Raw genomic sequence first — 22,712 nt, 5'->3', positions numbered from 1 at the left:
CAATGTGTGCTGCGCCCAGACTCTCCTTCACCAGCACTCACTCTGTCTGTGTAAATCTCCAGCACAGCAAGACACACCCCACCCCCATCATCAGCAGGCTGGGTTCTTTAAAGGCCCAGCTCCACCAAAAACCTGGGCTGGCCGTGGGGAACAGTAAGAACCGGCCCGGACACGCTGCGCCAGCAGCATTCGCCGCTGTAACCGCAATGATCCGGTTCTTACTCCACCGAGGCCAGGACCTCTGGTGGCACGTATCGTCCGTCCATTATTATTCCGGGGACTCTCCTACAGGGTGTATTCTGACTTTTATGTGGGCAATATTATAAAGACACTGTCATAGTTAGTTGAGAAGAGTATCCTCAGAACAGCATGGGAGATGGGTGATCCAAGTATCAAGTCAAGTTTGCATTGTGGAACAAGTCTCACTCACATTTCAAAATGACATATTTGGCGATAATTTTGCATTTTATGTACGTTTTATCACCATGATTATCTAGTAATGGCTCCACCAACCTGAATTCTCCTCTCGGGTGTAGATACCAAAAGATCTGCCTTCTGTAATAAAAAGGATCCTGAGCTAACTGTACTGCTGTAAGTGGCCTGACGAGCTTATACATTCAGAATGTTTTCATGGAGTATGCCATAAATATGTATCTGGACTGGACTTCACTTGGATAACAAGATGGATACTGTGACAGACTGTACCCTCACTGGGGCTGCCAGCCTCCTTCCTACGGACCCAGAACTATAGAGATCCCCCCTCAGTCTCTTGGGGTTATAAGGAACTTTTAACCCTGATTTATGTGTGGAGTATTATAGGCCATACTATGTTTTATTAGTTTGGTAGAGGAATCTACCGACCACCGACCCCCCCATTATTAAAAAAAAAGGGAAAAGTGTGTAGCTTCTACCTGTGAGTGATTACGTTATCCCATTGTGTTGATTAATTGTATCACAGGTGGGTGTTTTCTGCCTGTGAGTGATTACGTTATCCCATTGTGTTGATTAATTGCATCACAGGTGGGTTTTTTTCTACCTGTAACTGTATGTGATTGGTTTATGTAAGAAACTGTCTCAGTCTTCCACAAGGTCCCCCATTGGGAGTGTCCCTTGCTGGAAGACCTGCATAAAAGGCTGACATGTTGCCCCATTAAAGGGTCCTGTTCTACCCTTCATGAAGTCTGGGCTCATGTTTGGGGGATTGGAGAACTACACTCGGGATTGCTTTGATCATTATTCTCTCTAGAGTATAATCCCTAGCTCTTGTAAGAGCTGTTCCTGTTCCTACATCGCTCTATGAAGGAAGAGAGGTGCACCCACTGGAACCTGGAAGCCTTGATGTAGGTCCAGGGTGGGTAGAAGACGTCGAGATCCCAACCAAGCTATAGCGGTTCGTGGGGTTGGCAGTGCTTACGGTGTCGAGCGGAGTGCTGGGAGCCCTTGGGAAGCACTAGGAGCATCCGTGAAAGGAGGTACCCAGTCGGTGTGCTAGGAGATCCGTTACAGTGGTGGCAGCAGTGGTATGGCGTCCTAGTGTGAGAAGCAGCTCGGAGACACCGTTTGTGGATTTACAAAATTCAGGGCAATGCTTGTCCCCGTACAGCGCCCCTGGCTACAGAGGCATGGAATCATCTAGTTCTTTGACAGCATTTCATGATGAAGAGGAGGATCACCCAGATTACAGGGATGCAGTCCGGAAAGGCGTATGGCACGAGGCCCTGGAGGACGTGCAGCATCGTCTCCCCAGTGAGGAGCAGAAGTTGCAAATGCAATTGGAGCTTGCGAATGCCTCTACTGGGAGAGCATCCCCTGAAGGGGTTTGTGTTGAGGCGCAAGACCTTGGTATGGCAGGAGACCTGGCTGGATAACGCATACCAGGCACTATGGGAGGACCCACAGTCAGCAGGTGGAGATGGGACCAAGGTCTCTCTACCGGCCCTGCAGAGATGCTGGGCAGCCGGCCCAGATCCCCGGCGGCAGTGTGTTATAAAGGTAAAAGAGACAACCAGTCTCTCTCCCCAGTGGCATGCCATTTCACAGAGAGAGGATACTGTCGGTCCCTCATCTCAGCAGCAAGCATCACTGGGAGTGGAGATGGTCGCTATCCATACCTAGCAGCGTTCCAGGCAGAGGAGACAATCGGTCGATCTCCCCAGCGGCAGAGGGCGTTTCAGGGAGAAGAGGTAGCCGACCTCTCTCCCCAGCAGCAGTGTGGTTACCCAGGAGATGATATGGGTGGCAGCACTCTCCTGCAGCAGAGTCAAGCGGACCAGTTGGAAGAGGTACTGGATTCATCTCGTCTGACTAACACAGGTCCAGAGCAGTTGGGGGTCTGGTACCTGGTTAGTCTACTGTTGGGAGGGGAGAAATGTGACAGACTGAACCGTCACTGGGGCTGTCGGAGAGGCCTCTTTCCTACGGACTATGGACCTAGAACTACAGAGATATCCCCCTCAGTCTCTTGGGGTTACAGGGAACTATTAACCCTGATTAATGTGTGGCGTATTATAGGCCATGTTATGTTTTATTAGTTTGGTAGAGGAATCTACCGACCACCGACCCCCCGGCTCATTATTTTACAAAGGGAAAAGTGTGTAGCTTCTGCCTGTGAGTGATTACGTTATCTCATTGTGTTGGTTAATTGAATCACAGGTGGGTGTTTTCTGCCTGTGAGTGATTACGTTATCCCATTGTGTTGACTAATTGTATCACATGTGTGTTTTCTACCTGTAACTCTATGTGATTGGTTTATGTAAGAAACTGTCTCAGTCTTCCACAAGGTCCCCCATGGGAGTGTCCCTTGCTGGAAGATCTGCATAAAAAGCTGACATGTTGCTCCATTAAAGGGTCTTGTTCTACCCTTCATGAAGTCTGGGCTCATGTTTGGGGGATTGAAGAACTACACTCTGGGGATTGCTTTGATCATTATTCTCTCCCGAGTATAATCCCTAGCTCTTGTAAGAGCTGTTCCTGTATCGCTCTCTAAACGAAGAGAGGTCCACCCACTGGAACCTTGAAGCATTGTCATAGGTCCAGGGTGGGTAGAAGACATCGACATCCCAACCAAGCTACTGCGGTTCATGGGGTCAGCAGTGCTTACGGTGTCGAGCGGAGTGCTTGGAGCCCTCAGGAAGCACTAGGAGCATCCATCAACAGAGGTACCCAGTCGAGCTGCTAGGAGATCCGTTACAGATACGTCTTCTGGTTTTCATAAGTAATGGATGCTGTACTTCACTTTTAATCCTTCCTCCAATGTGAGGGCCTGCCATGAATTGCAGAGCAGTGTATCTGAGGCCTCTATGAGCATATACACAGTGAACTATTTGTTGTGTACTTTGGACTAGCCTCTGGGATTTGAATGTCTTGCAATATTTTTCCCTCCTGTGACTGACGTTAAATCGCCACCAGATCTTCCCGAGTACAACAAGGCTTTCTATAGAACTGACTTTACAACTCCCGGCGAGGCTTCATTTCATATTTGCTAAGACCTGCCACATCAAATTAGCCTCCCTTTCCCTTCATGCCAGTAAATAATCCTGCCTGGTTAATGCCTCGTCATTACTGTGATTAAGAAGACACTGCAATCACAGCCACATCTGCTGCGCCATTTATGACCATAGGATCACGGCTGCTTAATACACATAAATACTTTTACACCTCTTAAAGCATAACATCATATTTCTCTATCAGTCATGAATACCTGCATTTAGTGACTTCATTAATAACTTCATATTTCACAGGAAGTATACAAACATTTCATATTTTTATGACTTATGGATAACTTGATCCTGAGAGAAAACAGGAAGTGGCGTTTCTAACGTTTGTCACCTAGGCTTGGAAAATGAAATCATAGCTTAATGAGCTCAGGATTGAGGTCTACAGGCAGCGGACAGAAACCCTGATTATCCAAGGAAACACGTGAAATGTGAAAAGAAATTAGGGGGGGATTAAGAGGCAGCTTTTGCCAAGTGGAAAGATGAAAATATATTGCGACATAATATTTGGCTAGTTCTTTCCACAACAAGTCCTCTTAGAATCGATTGTACACAGCATATAAGAGTAGAGATCATATGGATTTGGGCAGCATTGTGGGAGAACTACGGTTCTCATTACCACTGAAAAAAATGGGCGGTATGTGAATAATAGATTTGGGGAAATAAAATTCTTGCAGCGGCCAATAAACAGGCTACAAACTGCCATAAACAGCAGCTTGTCCTCTGCTGAACGACTTGCTGAGTTATGACAGACGTTTTAAAGGGGTTGTGCAGGTGTTTTATTATTTTATTTTTTATCCCCCTTTGAGCCCTTTCAAAATAATTTTCTTAACTGGACATCTTTAAAGGAGTTGTGCAAGATTGGAGGGGGGAATTTGTAAATCTCGCTACTTGGCTACCCCTGTAAAGGGAAGATTACTTACTTGCTTCCCAGCATTGGCTCCCCTGCTCCTTCTCCACCCCGCCTGGCCACATTAGAGACCGGATCATCATGCATCATGTGACCATTTGTCATGACATAAGGGGAGCCAGACACCACTGCAGCCAGTGGTTGGCTGCGGTATAAAACCAGATGATTACAACGAGGAAGCCAGCGAAGCATCGCAGGCCAGGAGGAAAAGGAGAAGGGAGCCAGCGCTAGGAAGCAGGTAAGTAATCTTCCCTTTACAGGTGGTGAGATTTGCAAAAAACCTCACCCACGCCATTTTTGCACAACCCCTTTAAGCTTTATACACATAAGATCACCACACCCCTTTAAGGTCTGAAAGCCTCACAAAGGAGGAGCCAATGAACCAGCCATATATAATCACTTATAAGACAGGCATACCAAATACAGAGTCAGTACCCGATGTAGAGAGGAAGGATTAGATTTTATTTAAATAACACAGTGTGGGCACATAGAGGGTTTACAGTATTATTTCGCAGTTACAGTGCAGTTCCTATACACATTAACACTCCTGGTTATGTGCAGTTAAAGTGACATTTTTCATAGATACAGTTTTTACTATGTCCCTTTTCCTCCTAGGAGAGAGCATATACAATATGACATTAATACGGTTAAGTAGTTGTGTATCCCATTACTTACGTTAGAACTAGGTTGTCTTACAAATGTCCTCGAAACCCCTAATTGCTTCTCTCAAGCTACAATTCTTTTCCAGTCTTGCCCAAAAGCCTTTTTAGCTCAATGACCTTTAAAGAACGTGTGATAATACATTGGCATCAAGTCCCTCATTTCACTTCCTTCAGTACATCAGTAATTGTGGTAAAATACAAAAATAAAACAATGCTGCCGCATTTTATGGCATCTTCATAATCCTGAGATAACCAGCAGCCGGGGTGACACACCGACCCACTGACGGCTTTTACGTCTTACATTTGTGTTTGAAGCTCAATGTAAGAGCTAAATTTGGTCATTCCATACCCAGAGGAAGAGTGGTGCATTAAGCCATTAGTGGACAAAATGGATCGTTTATATATTTTATATATGTTTTTGTGAGATATTTAGGTGATCAGATAAAAACTGATTAGAAGAAGAAGATACCAACTTAGCATTTTCTCTCCAGTTGTACAAATTCCTTTTCGAGTTCAATCTAATGGCATTATTTCATCTAAAGGGATCCACCAAATATTTTATTAAAAGAATAAGGTTTCATACTTACACAAAAATATTGCGTGATTTTTTGCTAATGCAAATATAGTTGCTCTTGCATAATTTATTTAAATAAATTATATTTAGTGTGAATGTCATAGTTATTATAGGCCAATGGGACCTTTTTCAACACAATTTGCATTTGTCATTTGTGTTAAGACCAGGGATGTAGCTTTTGTGTCGCACCAAACGTGACCGATTTATTAACATTTCCAAAGACATTTCTGTGAACATCACCAAGTGCAACCAGATAGCTCCATGAAGTCCTTGGAAAGTAGATAGATTCTATACTGTGGCAGCAGAGGTACCTCCAAGCTTATGTAGTAGGGTACCCCACCACTTGCAGTTAATATCAGGAATGTACTATTGATGGTATAAGGTGCCACTGTTTAAAGAGAAGCCTTCATTCTAAAAAAAAGAAAATCTAAATCCTTTGAAATATGTTATTAAGTAGTTTGGTTACAAAATCAGTCTCTAGTGGGTTGCAGGATGCATCCTCAATGACTGTCCATTACCAAGCAAAATGGCTGCCTTCAGTGTGTACGACAGAGCAGATATTATCACTTATAACTGTGGAAATGCTACTTATGTCATCATTATTTGCAAAAAAATCACAAGACGTGCGTTGGGTGACAGTATATATACCTTATATTACTGCCCCCTTTACATATGTTATTATTTTACTAGAATAAGTAATACTTCTCACTTGGTTTTAAGCTACTACTACCCCCATTTTAATGCATTATTGCTTGTAGTTATTCTGGACTAGATCCTTTCTCAATACCTTTTCCTCAAATACTGTATATTGCTCTTTTCAATACATCTGTATGCAACAAATAGAGTTAATGGCAGATGCATGTATTTTCATAGGCACTTTGGGGCATACATTTGACGCAATTTTTCATATTGCCCCACTAACCATAACTTGAAGGCGTGAATTTAAACCTACAGTCCTGTAATTTTTATACTGATAACTTCTTGCACATCGTTTCATGAATTCTAGTATTTTACATTTCAATTTAAGCAATTGTATATGGGGCTTACTATCCTTTTGACGTGTATAAAGAAATGAAGACTTCTACTTTTGTCATTTATTGGCTTTCAAAGATGACTTATGTATATAAAAATTACTTTGTAGGTTGTGAACACAGTGAATAAGAAAGGCGGTGGAACGCAGAGGAAGAGACTGTTCCTATAGGTCATTACAGTGCTACATTTGTGTGCAGGAACATCAATAACAGTGTGTACCGTCTACCTCCCATACATGACATACACTATAAAACAGATGGCCCACCCCACAGATTATAAGAAGTAATCTGTTACAATTACACCAAGTGTCTATACCAGTCTGGTGCCCGCAAAAATAATAAATCACGGTATAACTCTTAAGGTTCAATGAACCAACAATATATATATTTAAAACAATGGCGGTCCAGTTCACATAAATAGTGCTGCAGGAATTTTTTTTTTTTATTTAGCATTTTATTTAGTGACAAATAGCTGTGGGGCCCGCAGCACTATTTATGTGGACTAGACCTCCATTGTTTTATTTAATATTCTTTCATTTATACTAGTTTACCCAATTCCTTTGGAATAAATACCACCATTATTAAAAATCTATATTTTATAATATATATATATTGTTTACCAGTTTATTGAGCCTTGAGAGTCATACCTTAATTTTTTCTTTTAGATAATGTCTGACATATTGTTCTCCTAAGGGTAGGGCCACATGGGATGACATTGATGCATCTATGATGGGGGTGAAAACCATATAGTAGTTGCGGCAGCTTGCGGCAATTTGATTGTTGAGTGGCAGAAAACTCTGCCAGCTCTTCCTGTGGTACCTTTTTTGCAGAACCCAATGGTGTTCTCAAAGGTGGCCCGGTCTCACAGAAACATGGATTTGCAGGAGTCCTTGCTAGTAGTTTTTATCCATACTATAAAACGCTCGCTGTGAATATAAATGTTATTCTCTGTTTAAAAAAAAGAAATGTCATTTACTATGCTCCTTTTCTATAAAAAAAAAAAGTCAAATGTCATGAATTCAAGTTAAATAAAAAAAAAAACACAAAAAGCCTATATTAAAATGTCAAATACATTGTCTGCCTAGTCTGTATTATTTCCAGTAGGATTTTCCGGCCAGCTCTCAGATATCATGACATATTTCACAGTGCAATGGCATTGCAAGGGTAACAAAATACAGGCTACAAATAACTATATATATAAGTTGTTCTTTAAAACAATTTACATCTTCCTAATAAAATATATTCAAGATAACACTAAAAATGAGGAGATTCCATATCAGTTATTGCCCAGAGGAGGTTACGCGGAGCCTAGCACTGTAATAACATGATGTTTGAACTGGTACATGTGGGGTTTAGGATCCCTTTGTCATGGATCCCCTCATTTTTATTATACCAGTTAAGGGGTCTGAACATATCAGCTACAAGGTAAAACAGTAATCCATCCCCAATCTAGCAAACAATCTAGTATTAGGATGCTTTCACATGCAGCAGATTTTGTTGCAGCAATTTCTGCAACTGGAAATCGTCTCCATTCATTTGAATGGGCATGTTTTGGAGGAAAGCACAGGGATATCTGCAAACCCCATTCAGGCAAATAGAACTGATTTAAAATTGCAGAAAATTTGTGCAACAAAATCTGCTGCTTCTGAAAGCCCTCTTAGGCTGGTTTCACACGAGCGAGTTCAATGCGTTGAACTTGCAGCGTGTGTCTGCGAAAGCTCCCGTCCTGTCCTCCCAACACTGACAGGGTCAGATAGCATTACATTGATTTATGATGCTATGTAACCCTTACAGTTCTGGAATGTATTGTATAACACTGACATAGTGGTGGTCAATACATTGTAACAAGTGTTACCTGGCATCATAAATCAATATAATGCTATGTGATCCTATCAGTGCTACATAGCTCAGGACGGGAGCTCTTGCAGACACGCTGCAAGTTCAACGCATTAAACTTGTTTGTGTGAGAGCAGCCTTATAGTCCAATTTTCAGTCCAGCACTGCTAATTCAGTGGAGTTCTCAGGAAATACTGGTGGTCCATTGTCTAATATAATCCAATGTAATCAAATCAATCGAATTGAAAAAATATCACAAAATATGATACTATATACTTTTCCTAATCAGTTATAGCTATTAATTCTTATGCTGTCCTTCCATGATCTTCATTATACTGCACTTTAGTATGACAAGCAACTGTTCTAGATTATAGGAGGTCAGAAGAAAATATTTTCACTGTATCGGAGAGATTTTATGCTGCATTAGCAATATATAAGTGGAAGTTCTCGCACTTGATCACTATACAGGCTGCACAACCCTCAGTCCTTCAGAGGTGAGGGATTCCAGAAGTCTGAGTGCAGCTCTGGATGAGAATGGACTATGATAGACACTACAACTCGAGGAATATCAGTACAAAATAAGTAATGCTTAGTTACTTCACATCTTATGTTGATATATGAAACCAATACTTCATTAGTTATAAGAAAAATAAAAAAAATTTAAATTACATTTTCTGTTTTAAAGTGAATTTCCACTTTTCAGAAACTTAAACGAGTTAACTGGCCAGATATTATTATTTTTTTACTTTTTTTTGTCAAAATATTTGTATTATATATATATATATATATATATATATATATATATAACAAAACAAAAGAAGTGATACTCCCCTCACCGTTTTGATGCCTCTTGGTGCAGTTGCAGGGGTGGGGAGCCAGAGGCACATCAAAGCTGCATGCTGTCTTCATTCTCCATTAGTCCTCTTCTCAAGTGATGTCTAGAGGGCCCGTGGAGAGTGGACAGCGAATATTTTAGCTATCATGTTGGGGGGCCCCAGTCCAGAGTGCGCACTGGGGTCAATAGGAATCTATTTACGCCACTGGGCAGTGAATCTGTGAGTATTACTTTTATTATGCCATTCTAACAACCTTTTATTTTACCTGCAGAGCAAACCCTTTAATGAGGTAATGCTCTACAACAGTGATATGGTGCCCAGGGCTCCTGAGCAGTCACACAGTGGGTATGAAGAGGGAGGTAATCGAAAAGCTATCATTTTCTGTCTCCGTTCCTGACATAAGCAATTTTGACCTGGGGAAAGAATTATGGCCAGATGTATGTAAAATACTAAAATGCTGAAGTCGTGGGGGACATTTGTAGAGGTCCTCATCATTATGAAATGAAGCAATACATACAGTACAAAGGCACTGTAAACACAAAGCAAATTCATCATGGAACTTGAAAGCTGCTGGATTATCAGATATTATAGGATAATGAAACTCTGCTACTGCTTTTAATTAGAGAGTCTTGAACTGGCGATAACTGCTGAGTCCGTGTATTAATCCATATTAGATTAAATCTATGGGGGAGATTTATAATTTCTCTTGCACCTTGAATGGTCGCATCTATCCTTTTTACACCACTCTCGACACTCTCCATAAAGGGGATGTGACAAGGACGGGATGAGGGCGTGTCAAGCAGCTCCAGCAAATTTCTATTAATTTACAACAGTTTTCTGTCGCAAATGAGGCCAGAAATCTGTGGCAACCGTCAGCTGTCGTAGATTTCCGTTTAGGAGCAAATGTCTGATTTATGACGAGACGCGTGCCTTGTCATAAACTAGGCGCATCCTCTGGCGGTGCAGGCAATGCTGTATCAAGACAGGAGTCTATAAATCTCCCCCTATGTGCTGAAAAACCACTGTCAGATTATCAGACCTTCTAGTTTATTAGATGGCAGACTAAAGGAATTTCACAGGAAGGAATTTATAATTGGCAAAACATAGTGTATAAAGTAGGGATTTTTTTTTGCAATATTTGATACAACCCCGTTCAGTGATGTGATAAGGGTACGTTCATATTAAAGACTTTAACGACGAGAGCTTCTGCTGCGGTTTTGCATGTTAAGTGCTGCAACACGACTTACTGCTTTAGCCGGGTTTAATGGGACTAATCTGCAAACGGACAACGGTCGCAGATTCCTGTGGTGTCAGTGGATCTCAGGGCACAGTTCTGTGGACAAAATCCACAGTGTAAAAGTGGTCAGCTATGCGTGGTACCAGACTGCCAGACAATGAACTATTGCATATTGGCAGCACATCAGATACCCGCCGTCAATGCGGTCTGCTTCCAACAGCCTAGCATCGGCACTGCTGGCAACATCCAGTCATGCATACAGGCACCATAAAGGTTGGGTAAAATGATATGCTTCAGATGATCCGACTCTAGGCACCATGTATCATTACCCATCACCCCCTCCTCCTGCACTGGGGAGAGCAGGATGATTAATAAGGCCATGTAGCAAAGAAGAGAACTACAAGAAGAAAAATGAGTAAAAAAGACATAAAAGCTGCTCTAACACATCTACAGTATGGAGCAGCCTCATCACCAGATTACTTAATGCACTATTGAAATAGCTGGAGTAAAACTTATTCCACGCCAGAGGACTCAGGAAATGCGGGGTGCCCCATGTGAATCTGGAATTTAAAAGGGAAGTCGTCACCACGAAATGCAGAGCAGTATGCTATAGAGCAGAAAATAATAGTAAAACTTGTGTTTCATACATTTACATCTCTCTCTTTCTGAGCTCAGTTGTACACCGGGGTCATCTTATCAGTAACTGATGGCATTCCCTGCTGTGTATGCAGAGATAGCGGTTGGTGGTTAGTCGCTCATTGTTGTGCATGGGGGTTGGTCTATCTGGGACATTGATGGCTCATCACTAGGAAATGCCATTAATGTCAGATTGGTGCGGGTCCCACCTCTGGGACCTGCTCCTATCTCCAGAACGGGGCCCCCAAAGTCAAAATGCATAGACACCATCCATTCACAGCTACGGGAATTCCAAAAATATCATAGTGCCGCCTGGCTATTTCTGGCGGCCCCAAAGCAGTAAATGGAGATGCTCTCTCCATTCACCACTATAGGACTTCTAAAAAGAGTGATGAATGGAGAGCCTGTCGCATAAGTGTGGTGTGCTCTGCTTTATTTCGGGGGCTCCATTCTGGAGACAGGAGCAGATCCTAGAGGTGGGACTCACACTTATCTGACATTAATGGCATATCCTAGTGATGTACTATCAATGTCCCAGATTGGTCAACACCTTTAAGTTCAGAAACAGCAGAAGTTTAAATGTGTAAATCACACGTTTTGCAGAATCTTTTCCCCATGAACCATATATCACTGTGCTCAGCTCCTCCTGCTCTAACATGCTGGCTGCAGATTGCACTGCATTTCATCGGGACAGGTTTGCTTTAAACATGACATTTTCTTCTGCACTGCAAAATAAAATAACAGCAAATAAAAAACTGAAAGTACCTTTAAATTGCCTTACCACAATATATTATTATTATCTGCAAATATTCTTGGCCTTGTAGAGGTGTTTTTTCACAATCAATCTTTATGGCACAATATTCAATCATAAGAGTCCCATTTGTGGGGAGCCAGGAATTCATTGTGAATGTACCGCTCTGTGTCTCCACAGTAATTATAGAGGTGGCTTTAGTGTGCAAGAGATCTTATAGGTTTATCAACCTCCCACAGATATTACTCTTACAACATGACTGAAGGGAAGCCTCTTTACAGTGTTAAAACAACCCCCTTTAACAGTAGGTGGGACGTATTTTGTAACAGTGCACGCCAATGCTCTGCAGGCATGATATCGTCTGTAATAATTCTATGTACCAGGAGCATCCATACCAAAGCGCATAGCCTCTGAAAGATAATGTACCTAAAACCGAGATGAAAATAGTAAAAAACAAAACAAAAAAAAACACTAACAAGTTTGTGAGTTTCTGCTTTGTGACAGAAATTACAATAGATTCATCCTGATGGATTGAAATGATGCATCTAGGACACTTTGTGACACAGTAGCTATAAAAGGGACACTTCCAATTCTACACTTCCATGGCACCTTTAGGGACACTTCCAATTCTCCCCAGCTTTTGGAATGTCTATGGCTGGAGCTGGAAGCAAGCAAACTCACAAACGGGATATATGTTCAAGAGGACTATTTGGACTTTGATCACCGTTTGACTCAATCTCCTCTTTTTCCCATGGCACCTGGGTACTGCATCTCTTCTGTAGAAGCTCAGTAGAGGATATCCCGATACCGTATACTGCTCCCTCCTCTGGTCTGCAGAAAAGAGAGGTGGGTCGTCCAGCTGTTCCAGGTGCTGCGGCCTCACTGAGAACAACTGTGGGAAATTCGGACCTGCGTCTGTCAAAGTCTTTGGAAGATGACTCCCCTCTGCTTTGCTGGTGGGCTGTAGTAGAGATATGAGTTCTGTAGAGGACACTGTCTTCATGGCCGACTTTCCAGTTCTGTCCGGGATCCAAGCATAGTGACGTCAGGTTGTTCTCACTGGGAGTATTTGCTTTATTCTGGAGACAAAAAGTCAATGTTATTAGCATCTTAATATCAGCAATTCCCTAATATATTTCACTTCTTGCCTGGGGTGCTTGTTTGGGTAATAGGTGCAGGCGCGGCAGGGACATCAAATTCTCTGCAGCTATTCTCCATTGTGCTTCTGATACTGGAGAGAGGGGCTAATGATCATCAAAAAACGTCCTCTGCAGCCCTCATTCACAGCATACAGGTATTAGAAATTGTGGCAGTGCACTGCTAAAAGCAACAGGTAGGGGGGATTTGTTCCCCTTACACCTGCAATCCTGTACTGCTTGAATCCCTCCTACTTTTGGATTGGGGTAAGGCAAAGGTTCACCAAAGTAATGGGCACTGTTGATGTCTATAGGTTCCAATGACACACAGCAGGCAGTACTAAAACTGGCAAATCAAGGGGAGGTGTCCTTTCTGCTGCAGCCCTCTCCTTGTAAGTGTCACAGTTTCTAATAGAAGATTCGGCTGGTGGCAGTTAAAGGATGGAACTGAGCATGTGCTTCCACCTCAACAATTTTACTGAGGTGGACAGAGAAATTAAGAAAGGAAGAAACAACAGGTGGAGCTATACAGATATTGAATAATGCAAGGCTATACTAAAAGTTTTAATACATGCAAATTCAAAAATTATGATCCAGATGCTGGTATGTAGATTATTTTTTGTGGGACAACCCCTTTTAAGCAGTGGAGCCTGCTGTCTGATGGTGAAAGATTATGCTTTCTGCTCCACTGACTGCTACGCAGGGGTTAACTATCGCGGTCACAGAGGGTGCAATCGCGACCGGGCCCGGCGAATGGGCCCACTGCGCTCCCATGTAATTGGAGCGCTCTGACGGGGCCCGGCATGAAGTACAGTGACAATGCCGGGCCTCGTCAGAGCGCTCTTCAAACATGTAGATTATGCGCACAGACAAGACGGGGCGCAGAGGCAAGTGTGTGTGTTCTTCTCACTGCCGGGCTGTCGTCTCCAGCGCGAAGCAGGGAACTCTCTCCGCTCCCGGCTTCACTTTTCTTCTGAGCTCCGGCGCTCCCCCTGCAGGCCGCACATTGCGCTGCTGGCTGTGGGAGGAGTGCTGAAAGCCCGGGAATCGGCCTCCAGCACAGCCAGCAGCTCAATGTGAGTGTGGGAGCAGGTCATCAGGGAAGACGGTAAGTATCTGGTTTTTTTCCCTCATAACGCTGCAGAATGGAGGCAAAACCATAACTACTTTGAGGGGGCACCTAATCTGCCATAACTACTGTAAGGGGGCACATATGTGGGCATAACTACTGTGTGGGGGCACATATCTTAGCATAACTACTATGAGGGGGCACGTAATCTGGCATAACCACTGTGAGGGGGAACATATCTGGCCATAACCACTGTGAGAGGGCACATATCTGGCATAACTACTGTGAGGGGGCACGTAATCTGGCATAACTACAGTGAGGGGGCACGTAATCTGGCATAACTACAGTGAGGGGGCACATATCTGTCATGACTACTGTGAGGGGGCACATATCTGTCATGACTACTGTGAGGGGGCACATATCTGTCATGACTACTGTGAGGGGGCACATAACCACTGTGAGAGGGCCACATATCTGGCCATAACCACTGTGGGAGGGGCACATATCTGGGCATAACTACTGTGAGGGGGGGGGGACATATCTTGTATAACTACCGTGAGGGGACACATATCTGGGCATAACTACAGTGATAGGGCACAAAAGTGGGCATAACTACTGTGACAGGAACAAAGGTGGGCATAACTGCTGTGAGGGGCCACAAGGAGGACATAACTATTGTGAAGGGGCCACAAGGTGGGCTTCATTACTGTGAGGGGCCACAATGTGGGCAAAAGTACTGTGTGGTAGCACTTAGGGCAAATGTCCTAGATTACCCTGCTATACATTGGCATGGATCAGTCTTACAGGCCAGCACAGCGCCCCATGCTGGTGATTTCACAAGGGCAGCCACCATCCCTTTATTTATGTGATTATTATTATTTGTTTTTACTGACCACAGGGACCTTGTTCTGGATCCAGTGGACATCACCCTGGATGAGGTAGGACCAGATTTTATTAGGACTGGGTGAGTGTAGCCATGCATTGGGCTTAGGGCTCTTTAACACGAGCGGATCCTGAGCGGGTAATCCGCTGCGTGAAAGAGTGCCAAGCCCCGCTCCGGACATCAGAAACACGGAGCATTAACATGATTAAGAATGCTTATATCAAGGGGAGAAAAACAGAACTGGATCGCACATCCACTATGCTATGCTTAGATCTAATTAAACTCACCTCCCCTTGATATATGCATGTTGAATCTTTCTTCTTTATTACTGGTATCAGCACCATTCGGCACAGGTGGTTTTAATTTTGCAGAAGTCTGCATATAACTGGTAATTGACCTGCAGTTCCTGATAGCAATAGACATGTTGTGTTAGACAACTGTTCACATGGTGCAGTACCGCGTGGTGGCCTTTGTTTTTGTGGTCGCTGTGCTGGTGGGACCCAGTGCCATGGGTGACACTGTCAGACAGCAGGGCTGCTGTTTGACTCCTGGGTCCTGACGCCCACTAGGGCAGTGCCGCTTTGTCACTGCATTGTGCTGCGCCTTTTTGTCAGAGTAGGTGCCACTCAAAGAGGCGACCTTGGCGTGGTGAGCGGGCTTATGCCTTTTGATCAAAATGTACACTAATGCCTCTTGTACAGCATGAAATATGGGGGGCTGTACACTGTAATATTGTGCTGAGAAGCGAGTTTTAATTAGATCTAAGCATAGCATTGTGGATGTGCGATCCAGTTCTGTTTTTCTCCCCTTGATACATGAGTGATAATGCTCTTTGCCTCTCTGTGATCTTTTTACTACAAAATCACAGTGACAACTTTATCTCACTGTGATTTTGTAGTAAAAATATCACAGAGAGGCACGGAGCATTATCAATCATGTTCGTGTGAAGGAGCCTTTAGTGTAAAGAACATTTGCCGCCTCATTGTAAAAATAGGGGGGATGGGGCCCGATCCAAAGTTTGCACTGGGGCCCATAACACTCTGCCACTGCTGCTATGGATGATGAGAATATGTCCTGGGCAGCTCATTCAGCTGAGGAACATGAATACTATGCTTGTGCACTCTTGTTATCATATTTGAGTTCTCATTATGAATTCTTATTGAGCATCCATACATCTTTACCCTATGAAAACCAATTGGTGGCACAGAATGCCTTCTGAATTCCCTACCGTCGATGGCTCTGTAGTTTATTTTTGGTCAATGTTGTCATCCTTGGAGGGAATCTATATTAATTGTATTAATTAAAAGCTATAGTCTATGCAAACTCACGCAAATTGAAGCTTCACTGCTTTCAAAGTGTGTGTACAGTGTGCCTTCAGAGCAGTGCTCATGTGGTTACCTGATCTGGAGGAGTGGCGAGCCCAGAGGAACAGGCTGCAAAGTGAGCACATACCTGTGGTGGAAACCTCTGGAGAGGTTATACAGGTGGTCTCAAACTAGACTGAAGGGGATTGCAGGGCTTCTTAGCCTAAACAAAATACTCCTCTGCCCACAGGAAGACACTCTCCATATAGGAGGAAAACGTGTTACCCAATTCCAAATATATTGGTAGAATTGCCTAATACACATTGATACATGAATGCAATCAACATTTAAAGATGCCTACATTTAAAGGGCATTTGTACCTATGACACTGGCTGACCTGTTACATGAGCACTTGGCAGCTGAAGAAATCTGTGTTGGTCCCATGTTCATATGTGCCGGCATTGCTGAGAAAAATTAAGTTTTACTATATGCAAATTAGCTTCTAGGAGCAATGGGGGCAGTGCCATTAACTATACTATTGTCTGTATGTATAATGGTGTGCAGCCATTTTCTTTGTATAATCATGTTTGCTTCATGGATATGCATCTGTGATTTCTAAAGGTTCTAGTCTAAATTCTCTTGTAGTATATATTGAGGGTAGCGCCTCTTTTAGACTGAACACTCCCATCTACCTGGGACTTCTGAGCAGAGTACGTAAGTAGCTGGTTCCTACACTGCCCTGAATATTGTAGGCTTAGGTAAGTCCAAGAAGAGGCGGTATACTAGTGTTAGGGACCCATCTGCGGAAGCCACCTTGATGCCTGGTAGATGGGCCCGACACACGTTTGATCAAATATGTGCGCTAAGAGATTCCATTTACTCATTTATAGTAGGTATTGTACCACTTATTTAGAATGACCCCCATTTCTTAGCGCTATTGTTTGTATGTATAATAGTATGCAGCCATTTTCTTTTGAAATTACATGTAGAGGCTCAGCTCTCTCTGCAACTGCTGTGCCCTCTGTACTTTGATAGGACCAGATGTGATGCCATTTTCACTGCCTGGCCCTGTCAATCAAAGTACAGAGGGCATGGAAGCTGCAGAGAAAGCTGAGTCTCTGGGGGTAATGATAACGCCCCATGGCTCCTAGAGGCTTATTTGCATATATTAAAACATAATTTTTCTCCACAATTTGGGCACATATGAACATGGGACCAACACAGATGCCTTCAGCTGCCAAGCAACAGGTCAGCCAGTGTCATAGGTACAAATCTGCTGACAGATGCCCTTTAAATGTAGACCTCTTGAAGAGATCTATTAGCAGTCAGCTAACAGAATCCTGGCATGGACAGGTCCAGTTATCTGCCTCTGCAGCCCCTGTGATGCAGACATGTGTGCGGAGCATTAGGACGAGAACCCTGTCGGCCAGCTGTTGTCCTCCAATCAGCAGTGCCGTTTGTTCTGGAGTCACTGACAGCAGAGCTTTCCTCCTCGGGTGCTGCCCACATGTTCATATCACAAGCATTGTGGTTCAGGGCGTCGATACCGTCCACATTGAACAGATGATCTGCATATTACTATACCAGAACGTAGATGAGATTTAGATGAAATTCATCTTCCTCAGAATGCCGATGTATGCTGTGACCGTGCAGTGCACGGGGTGAGGCAAATCCGCAGATTAGGTTTAATGGCACAAACATTAACTTGTCAATGAGGTCAACAGCCAGCGACATCTCCAGAAGAAAAATGGGTGACGACATTGATATACTGAAGACATGCACAGCATGCTGGGAACAGGGAGCCATGGGAATGGACATCTACAGGTGCCTACCTTTGGTATAGATTTTTTCTTTCACACTCATTGATTCCGATTTGTTTTCCTGATATCAAGTTCAACAAATTGAATGCAGGAAGAAAAAAGTCAATGCAAAAAGGACAGTCAGAAAGAACAGAAACCGTTCTACACATGCTGAACTATACAAAGGTATGTGCAAACTAGCCACCAAGAGAACAGGCTGCACACACACATCTGATCAGTTTCTGGACATGGCAAGGTATCCTTAGGCCAGTTTCACACGAGCATATTCAGTCTGGGAAACACGCTGTGTGTAGGAGCAGTATTTCCCGGACTGAACACATCATAATGATCTCACTGCAGGACTATTAGACTTTAGTTACGGCATTATGTGACTACAGTTTAGTATGCCCGTGATGAGATAGGAACTCACAGCATCATAAATAATTATGTGTGAAACTGGCCTTAAAGAGGTTATCCAGCTTAGTAAACATCTATGGCTTATCCTCAGGATAGGCTATTAGTTTTAAACTGGTGTGGGTCCGACAGATATTTGAAAGGGTTGCGGTATTCATGCAAATGCTGCATTCTCTAACCCTGTCTCATTCACTTGTGCCGTGAGTAGGAACCAGCCTGCTACCTGATGTAAAGAATGAAGACACTGAAGAGTTTACATGTGGGCTGCGGTCCCTCAAAACAGCTGATCGGCAGGGATGGCAGATCTAAGAATGATGGACACCCCTTTAGGCATAAAAGCAGTTGCTTTTCTAAACTTACCTACATGTCTACCTTTAGATATTGGATTATATGTTAGTTTCATTTTTCAGTGCTGGCTGTTTTTTTTATAGAAATGACACAAGGTAAAGCAATGACCAGTGACTCCAGCTTAGCTTCATTGTCTAATAGAAGTGTACGGTAGTCTGAAGTCCACCTTCTGTCTTATCAGAGCAATGACCAGTGACTCCAGCTTAGCTTCATTGTCTAATAGAAGTGTACGGTAGTCTGAAGTCCACCTTCTGTCTTATCAGAGCAATGAACAGTGACTCCAGCTTAGCTTCATTGTCTAATAGAAGTGTACGGTAGTCTGAAGTCCATCTTCTGTCTTATCAGAGCAATGAACAGTGACTCCAGCTTAGCTTCATTGTCTAATAGAAGTGTAAGGTAGTCTGAAGTCCACCTTCTGTCTTATCAGAGCAATGACCAGTGACTCCAGCTTAGCTTCATTGTCTAATAGAAGTGTAAGGTAGTTTCAAGTCCACCGTCCCGCTCTGTTTTTTCCCTGTGCTTTCCACTACAGCTCTACTGGGTTTCAGGACATGTCTACCACAAACTCACAAGAAAGCACGTGTAGAGTTTATGTCTATGACAGCAAAGACAGGGACAAAAAGATTATCCAGTAACTGTCACACATATACCAAGGAAAAGGAGCCTTGGCAAGGGCTGCCTGGAAATCTTCTTTAAGGCAGAATAACATTTCTTATGCAGATTTTGGTCAAACCAAGTATAGGTAAATGACGAGATAATTTGTGTTAAAATGCCAAATCTCCAAATTAAATCAGAAAACAGATCAAAACATAAAGAACATTAAATGAAGGGCAGAGAAATACTTAAAAATTAGAAACATACCGTAACCTTATAGTCCAGATCTTCTACAGAACGAAAGAAGTCCAGACTCTTAGCAGCTGTGAGGCGGCCTCCACCAGGATCAGAACTGTGGGTGCTCAGTGAGTCTAAGATCTCTCCAAGAAGATCCATCTCTCCTCCTGGGCGGGAGGACAGACTCACGTCATCGTTGGAAGCGTCACTGTCATACAGATATGCAGATGCCTCTTCACTGTCCTCTGAAGACAACCTGGGCAGAAGAGATGGAGGCATGGACTGTGTGTTATGTGATGCAAATGGTACACACAGCAGGTAACTGGCTGGAATCAATTTACAGCAAGGAAGGTGGAAATGCAGTATTCACTGAATGCAGTATTTCACTTAATGCGATAATAGCACCAAATGAATAAGTGTAAAACACGCATGAAGCTTTGGGATGTCTATGAGAACACCTTACAATGAGCTAGGCTCTACATACAGAAAATTCTAATAGTCTTCTGGTGGCCCGAATTATCAGTGATTCAAAGCCCCACGCATGGCGCAGTGAAATGAATCTTAAACAGACCCATGCCAGGTAGTCCAGCATTTAATCTCGTCGGTGGTGAGCCAGTTGCATCTCTGTTCTGACATGCCAATGCTAGACTAATCGGTAAATTCTTCTTTGAGGATTCTGGATTTACGGGGCTGTCTCATTTTAACGGTTCCTTTCCATAGGCTTTATTATAGCTTAAAAGGGATGATATAATTTGACAATGTTTGAAGTTGTACAGAATAACATAATCTGAATGCTAAATTATAATTTGTTTGAATAAATTATGGTTATCATCAGAGAGCAACACCCATGGCAAAATCTATGCAAATGGAATGATGCTTTCATTGATTCATTCTATGTACTCTCCCTATAGCTTTATTTCCATGACCTTATTATACAGTGTTACTCACTTGCTGGCACTGTCACCAGTGTCAGAATCCTCCAGCCCAGAGTTATGGTTCGCTGTGCTCAGAAGTTGTCGGTTTTTTCTTGACTGGAGGAAAAGGGAAAGAGAATTGCTTAAAAATTTCACTTGCCACAAAGGACTACTATGCAGTGGCGGAAACTTATTTTATAGGACTGAAATCACACCTAATGAAGATGGCTCGAGAAGAGTAATGTACAAGAAAAATTTAAAATCTCATGTCTTATATCTGTTGACCACAAGAGGGCAGTAAAGCATCTACATTTGAAAATACCAGCTATGGTTTTCTGTGCTCTCCACTTTGGCCATGGCTCACAAGCTGCACCTCCAACATGGCGTGATTGTAATACGCTATTGCATTCTCTAAATCCAGAATTAACACCTATCCCTCTACCATGTTCAGTCTTCCTTTCACTCCGCTTACAAATGACACCCTTTGTCTGGCGGGGGAGGAGACTGAGATTGGCGTATCCCCTGATGATTAAGGCTAAACACAATGGAGGCATGGGACTACCAGACCTATAGCGATATTATATAGCCTTCTTATGGGACAAGACCAAACATTGGGCAGAGGAAAAAAGGCAAAAGATATGGCCTGGTCTTGAGGCAAAGTTGACAGGGGTGACTAGCCTAACTAGCCATATTCAGTTATGCTCTAAAACGGTCCATTCGCCAGTAATAACATCGTTGATTGCATGGAGGACTGGGTGCTCCATTGTTAAGAGTACAGCACCTAGAATTAAAGGATAACTGTCATATTTTCTTTATTTGCTAGTTTATTATAGCTAGGCATGTATACCTGAGCCAGTCTGTCAATGATTGCCAAAAGATCTGTAATTACCTTATAATAAGAGCTTTCATTAATGTCCCCTGTCCCTTTCCACTGCTCCCTTAAAGGGAACCTGTCACCGGGATTTTGGGTATAGAGCTGAGGACATGGGTTGCTAGATCGCCGCTAGCACATCCACAATATCCAGTCCCCATAGCTCTCTGTGCTTTTATTTTATAAAAAAACGATTTGATACATATGCAAATTAACATTAAAGAGTCATATCTTACTTGTGTGACCAGAGAAGAGTCATATTTTCAAGCTCTGACTCATCTCAGGTTAATTTGCATATGTATCAAATCGTTTTTTATACACAATAAAAGCACACAGAGCTATGGGGACTGGGTATTGCGGATGTGCTAGCGGCTATCTAGCAACCTATGTCCTCAGCTCTATACCCAAAATCCTGGTGACAAGTTCCCTTTAAAAGACAGTTGCTATGGCTCATCTTTCTCCGGCTAGGAAGTCAGAGGGGCGGTCCTTCACACTGCACTAGAGGCGTGTCTCTCAGTAATCCAATCTGATTGGCTGGCAGGGAGCTGCTGGCTACAGCAAGTTCGTATTTGACCTGAGGGAATGCAGTTTTGGCCTCAGATAACTGGCAGAGGAGCCATCTTGAAAAGATACTCAATGTAGGATTCAAAACAGCCGTAACTAAGGGGAAAACTCAAGGAAAACAGTGGTAAGTGAAGAAACTAAAGATTGCTTTATGCATAATGCTGCTGCAACAGTAACATGTGCTAAAATAGTTTTTTTATTTAAATGAAAATATGACAGTTATACTTTAAAATCCGAATACGGTTGGAAGCCTTAAGGGCATATATGCCAGATCTCACTATTGACCGATGGGCAGACAGTCAAATAGTATTTTTATCAGATGTTTACAAAAACGAGAAGTTGATGTTATTCCATGAAATTCAGGAAACATTTCAGTTGCCTGGTACTGAGCAGCACACATTTAATAGAATAGCATCATTCCTTACCTCTAGAATGCCACCAACATTTGATACCCCTACCATCATGAATGATCTATTGAATACTAGAGGTGGCACGAGAAGGAAGGGTGTTAAACAACTTTATTCTTCTCTGACACATAACAGTGTTTTCCACAAAAACTCTGCAATGTTAGCATGGGAACAAGACTTCTCTATAAAGCTGTCAGAGGCAGCT

General features: G+C 42.9%; 1 protein-coding gene across 6 annotated transcripts in view; it reads right to left on the bottom strand.

Annotated features, from left to right (window-relative positions):
* Positions 1 to 4,845: 4,845 nt before the first annotated feature.
* DENND1B (DENN domain containing 1B) overlaps positions 4,846 to 22,712 on the bottom strand; it is a 200,956-nt gene continuing 183,089 nt past the window's right edge. For 5 of the 6 annotated variants that reach the window (XM_044302466.1, XM_044302464.1, XM_044302467.1 and 2 more), the window contains 3 exons: positions 20,700 to 20,782; positions 19,782 to 20,007; positions 4,846 to 13,046 (listed from right to left, as the gene is read on the bottom strand). In XM_044302466.1, coding sequence (XP_044158401.1) covers positions 12,645 to 13,046; positions 19,782 to 20,007; positions 20,700 to 20,782 — 711 coding nt within the window. In that variant the 3' untranslated portion in view covers positions 4,846 to 12,644. Of the gene's footprint in view, positions 13,047 to 18,191; positions 18,241 to 19,781; positions 20,008 to 20,699; positions 20,783 to 22,712 lie in introns of all 6 variants that reach the window. The other variant, XM_044302469.1, reaches the window with a different exon arrangement.

This window comes from Bufo gargarizans, chromosome 7 (assembly GCF_014858855.1).
Source record: "Bufo gargarizans isolate SCDJY-AF-19 chromosome 7, ASM1485885v1, whole genome shotgun sequence".
In the NCBI taxonomy this organism is placed as follows: domain Eukaryota; kingdom Metazoa; phylum Chordata; class Amphibia; order Anura; family Bufonidae; genus Bufo; species Bufo gargarizans.
Note: the sequence above shows the minus strand (reverse complement) of the source record. Positions and strands in the feature narration are given on the sequence as shown.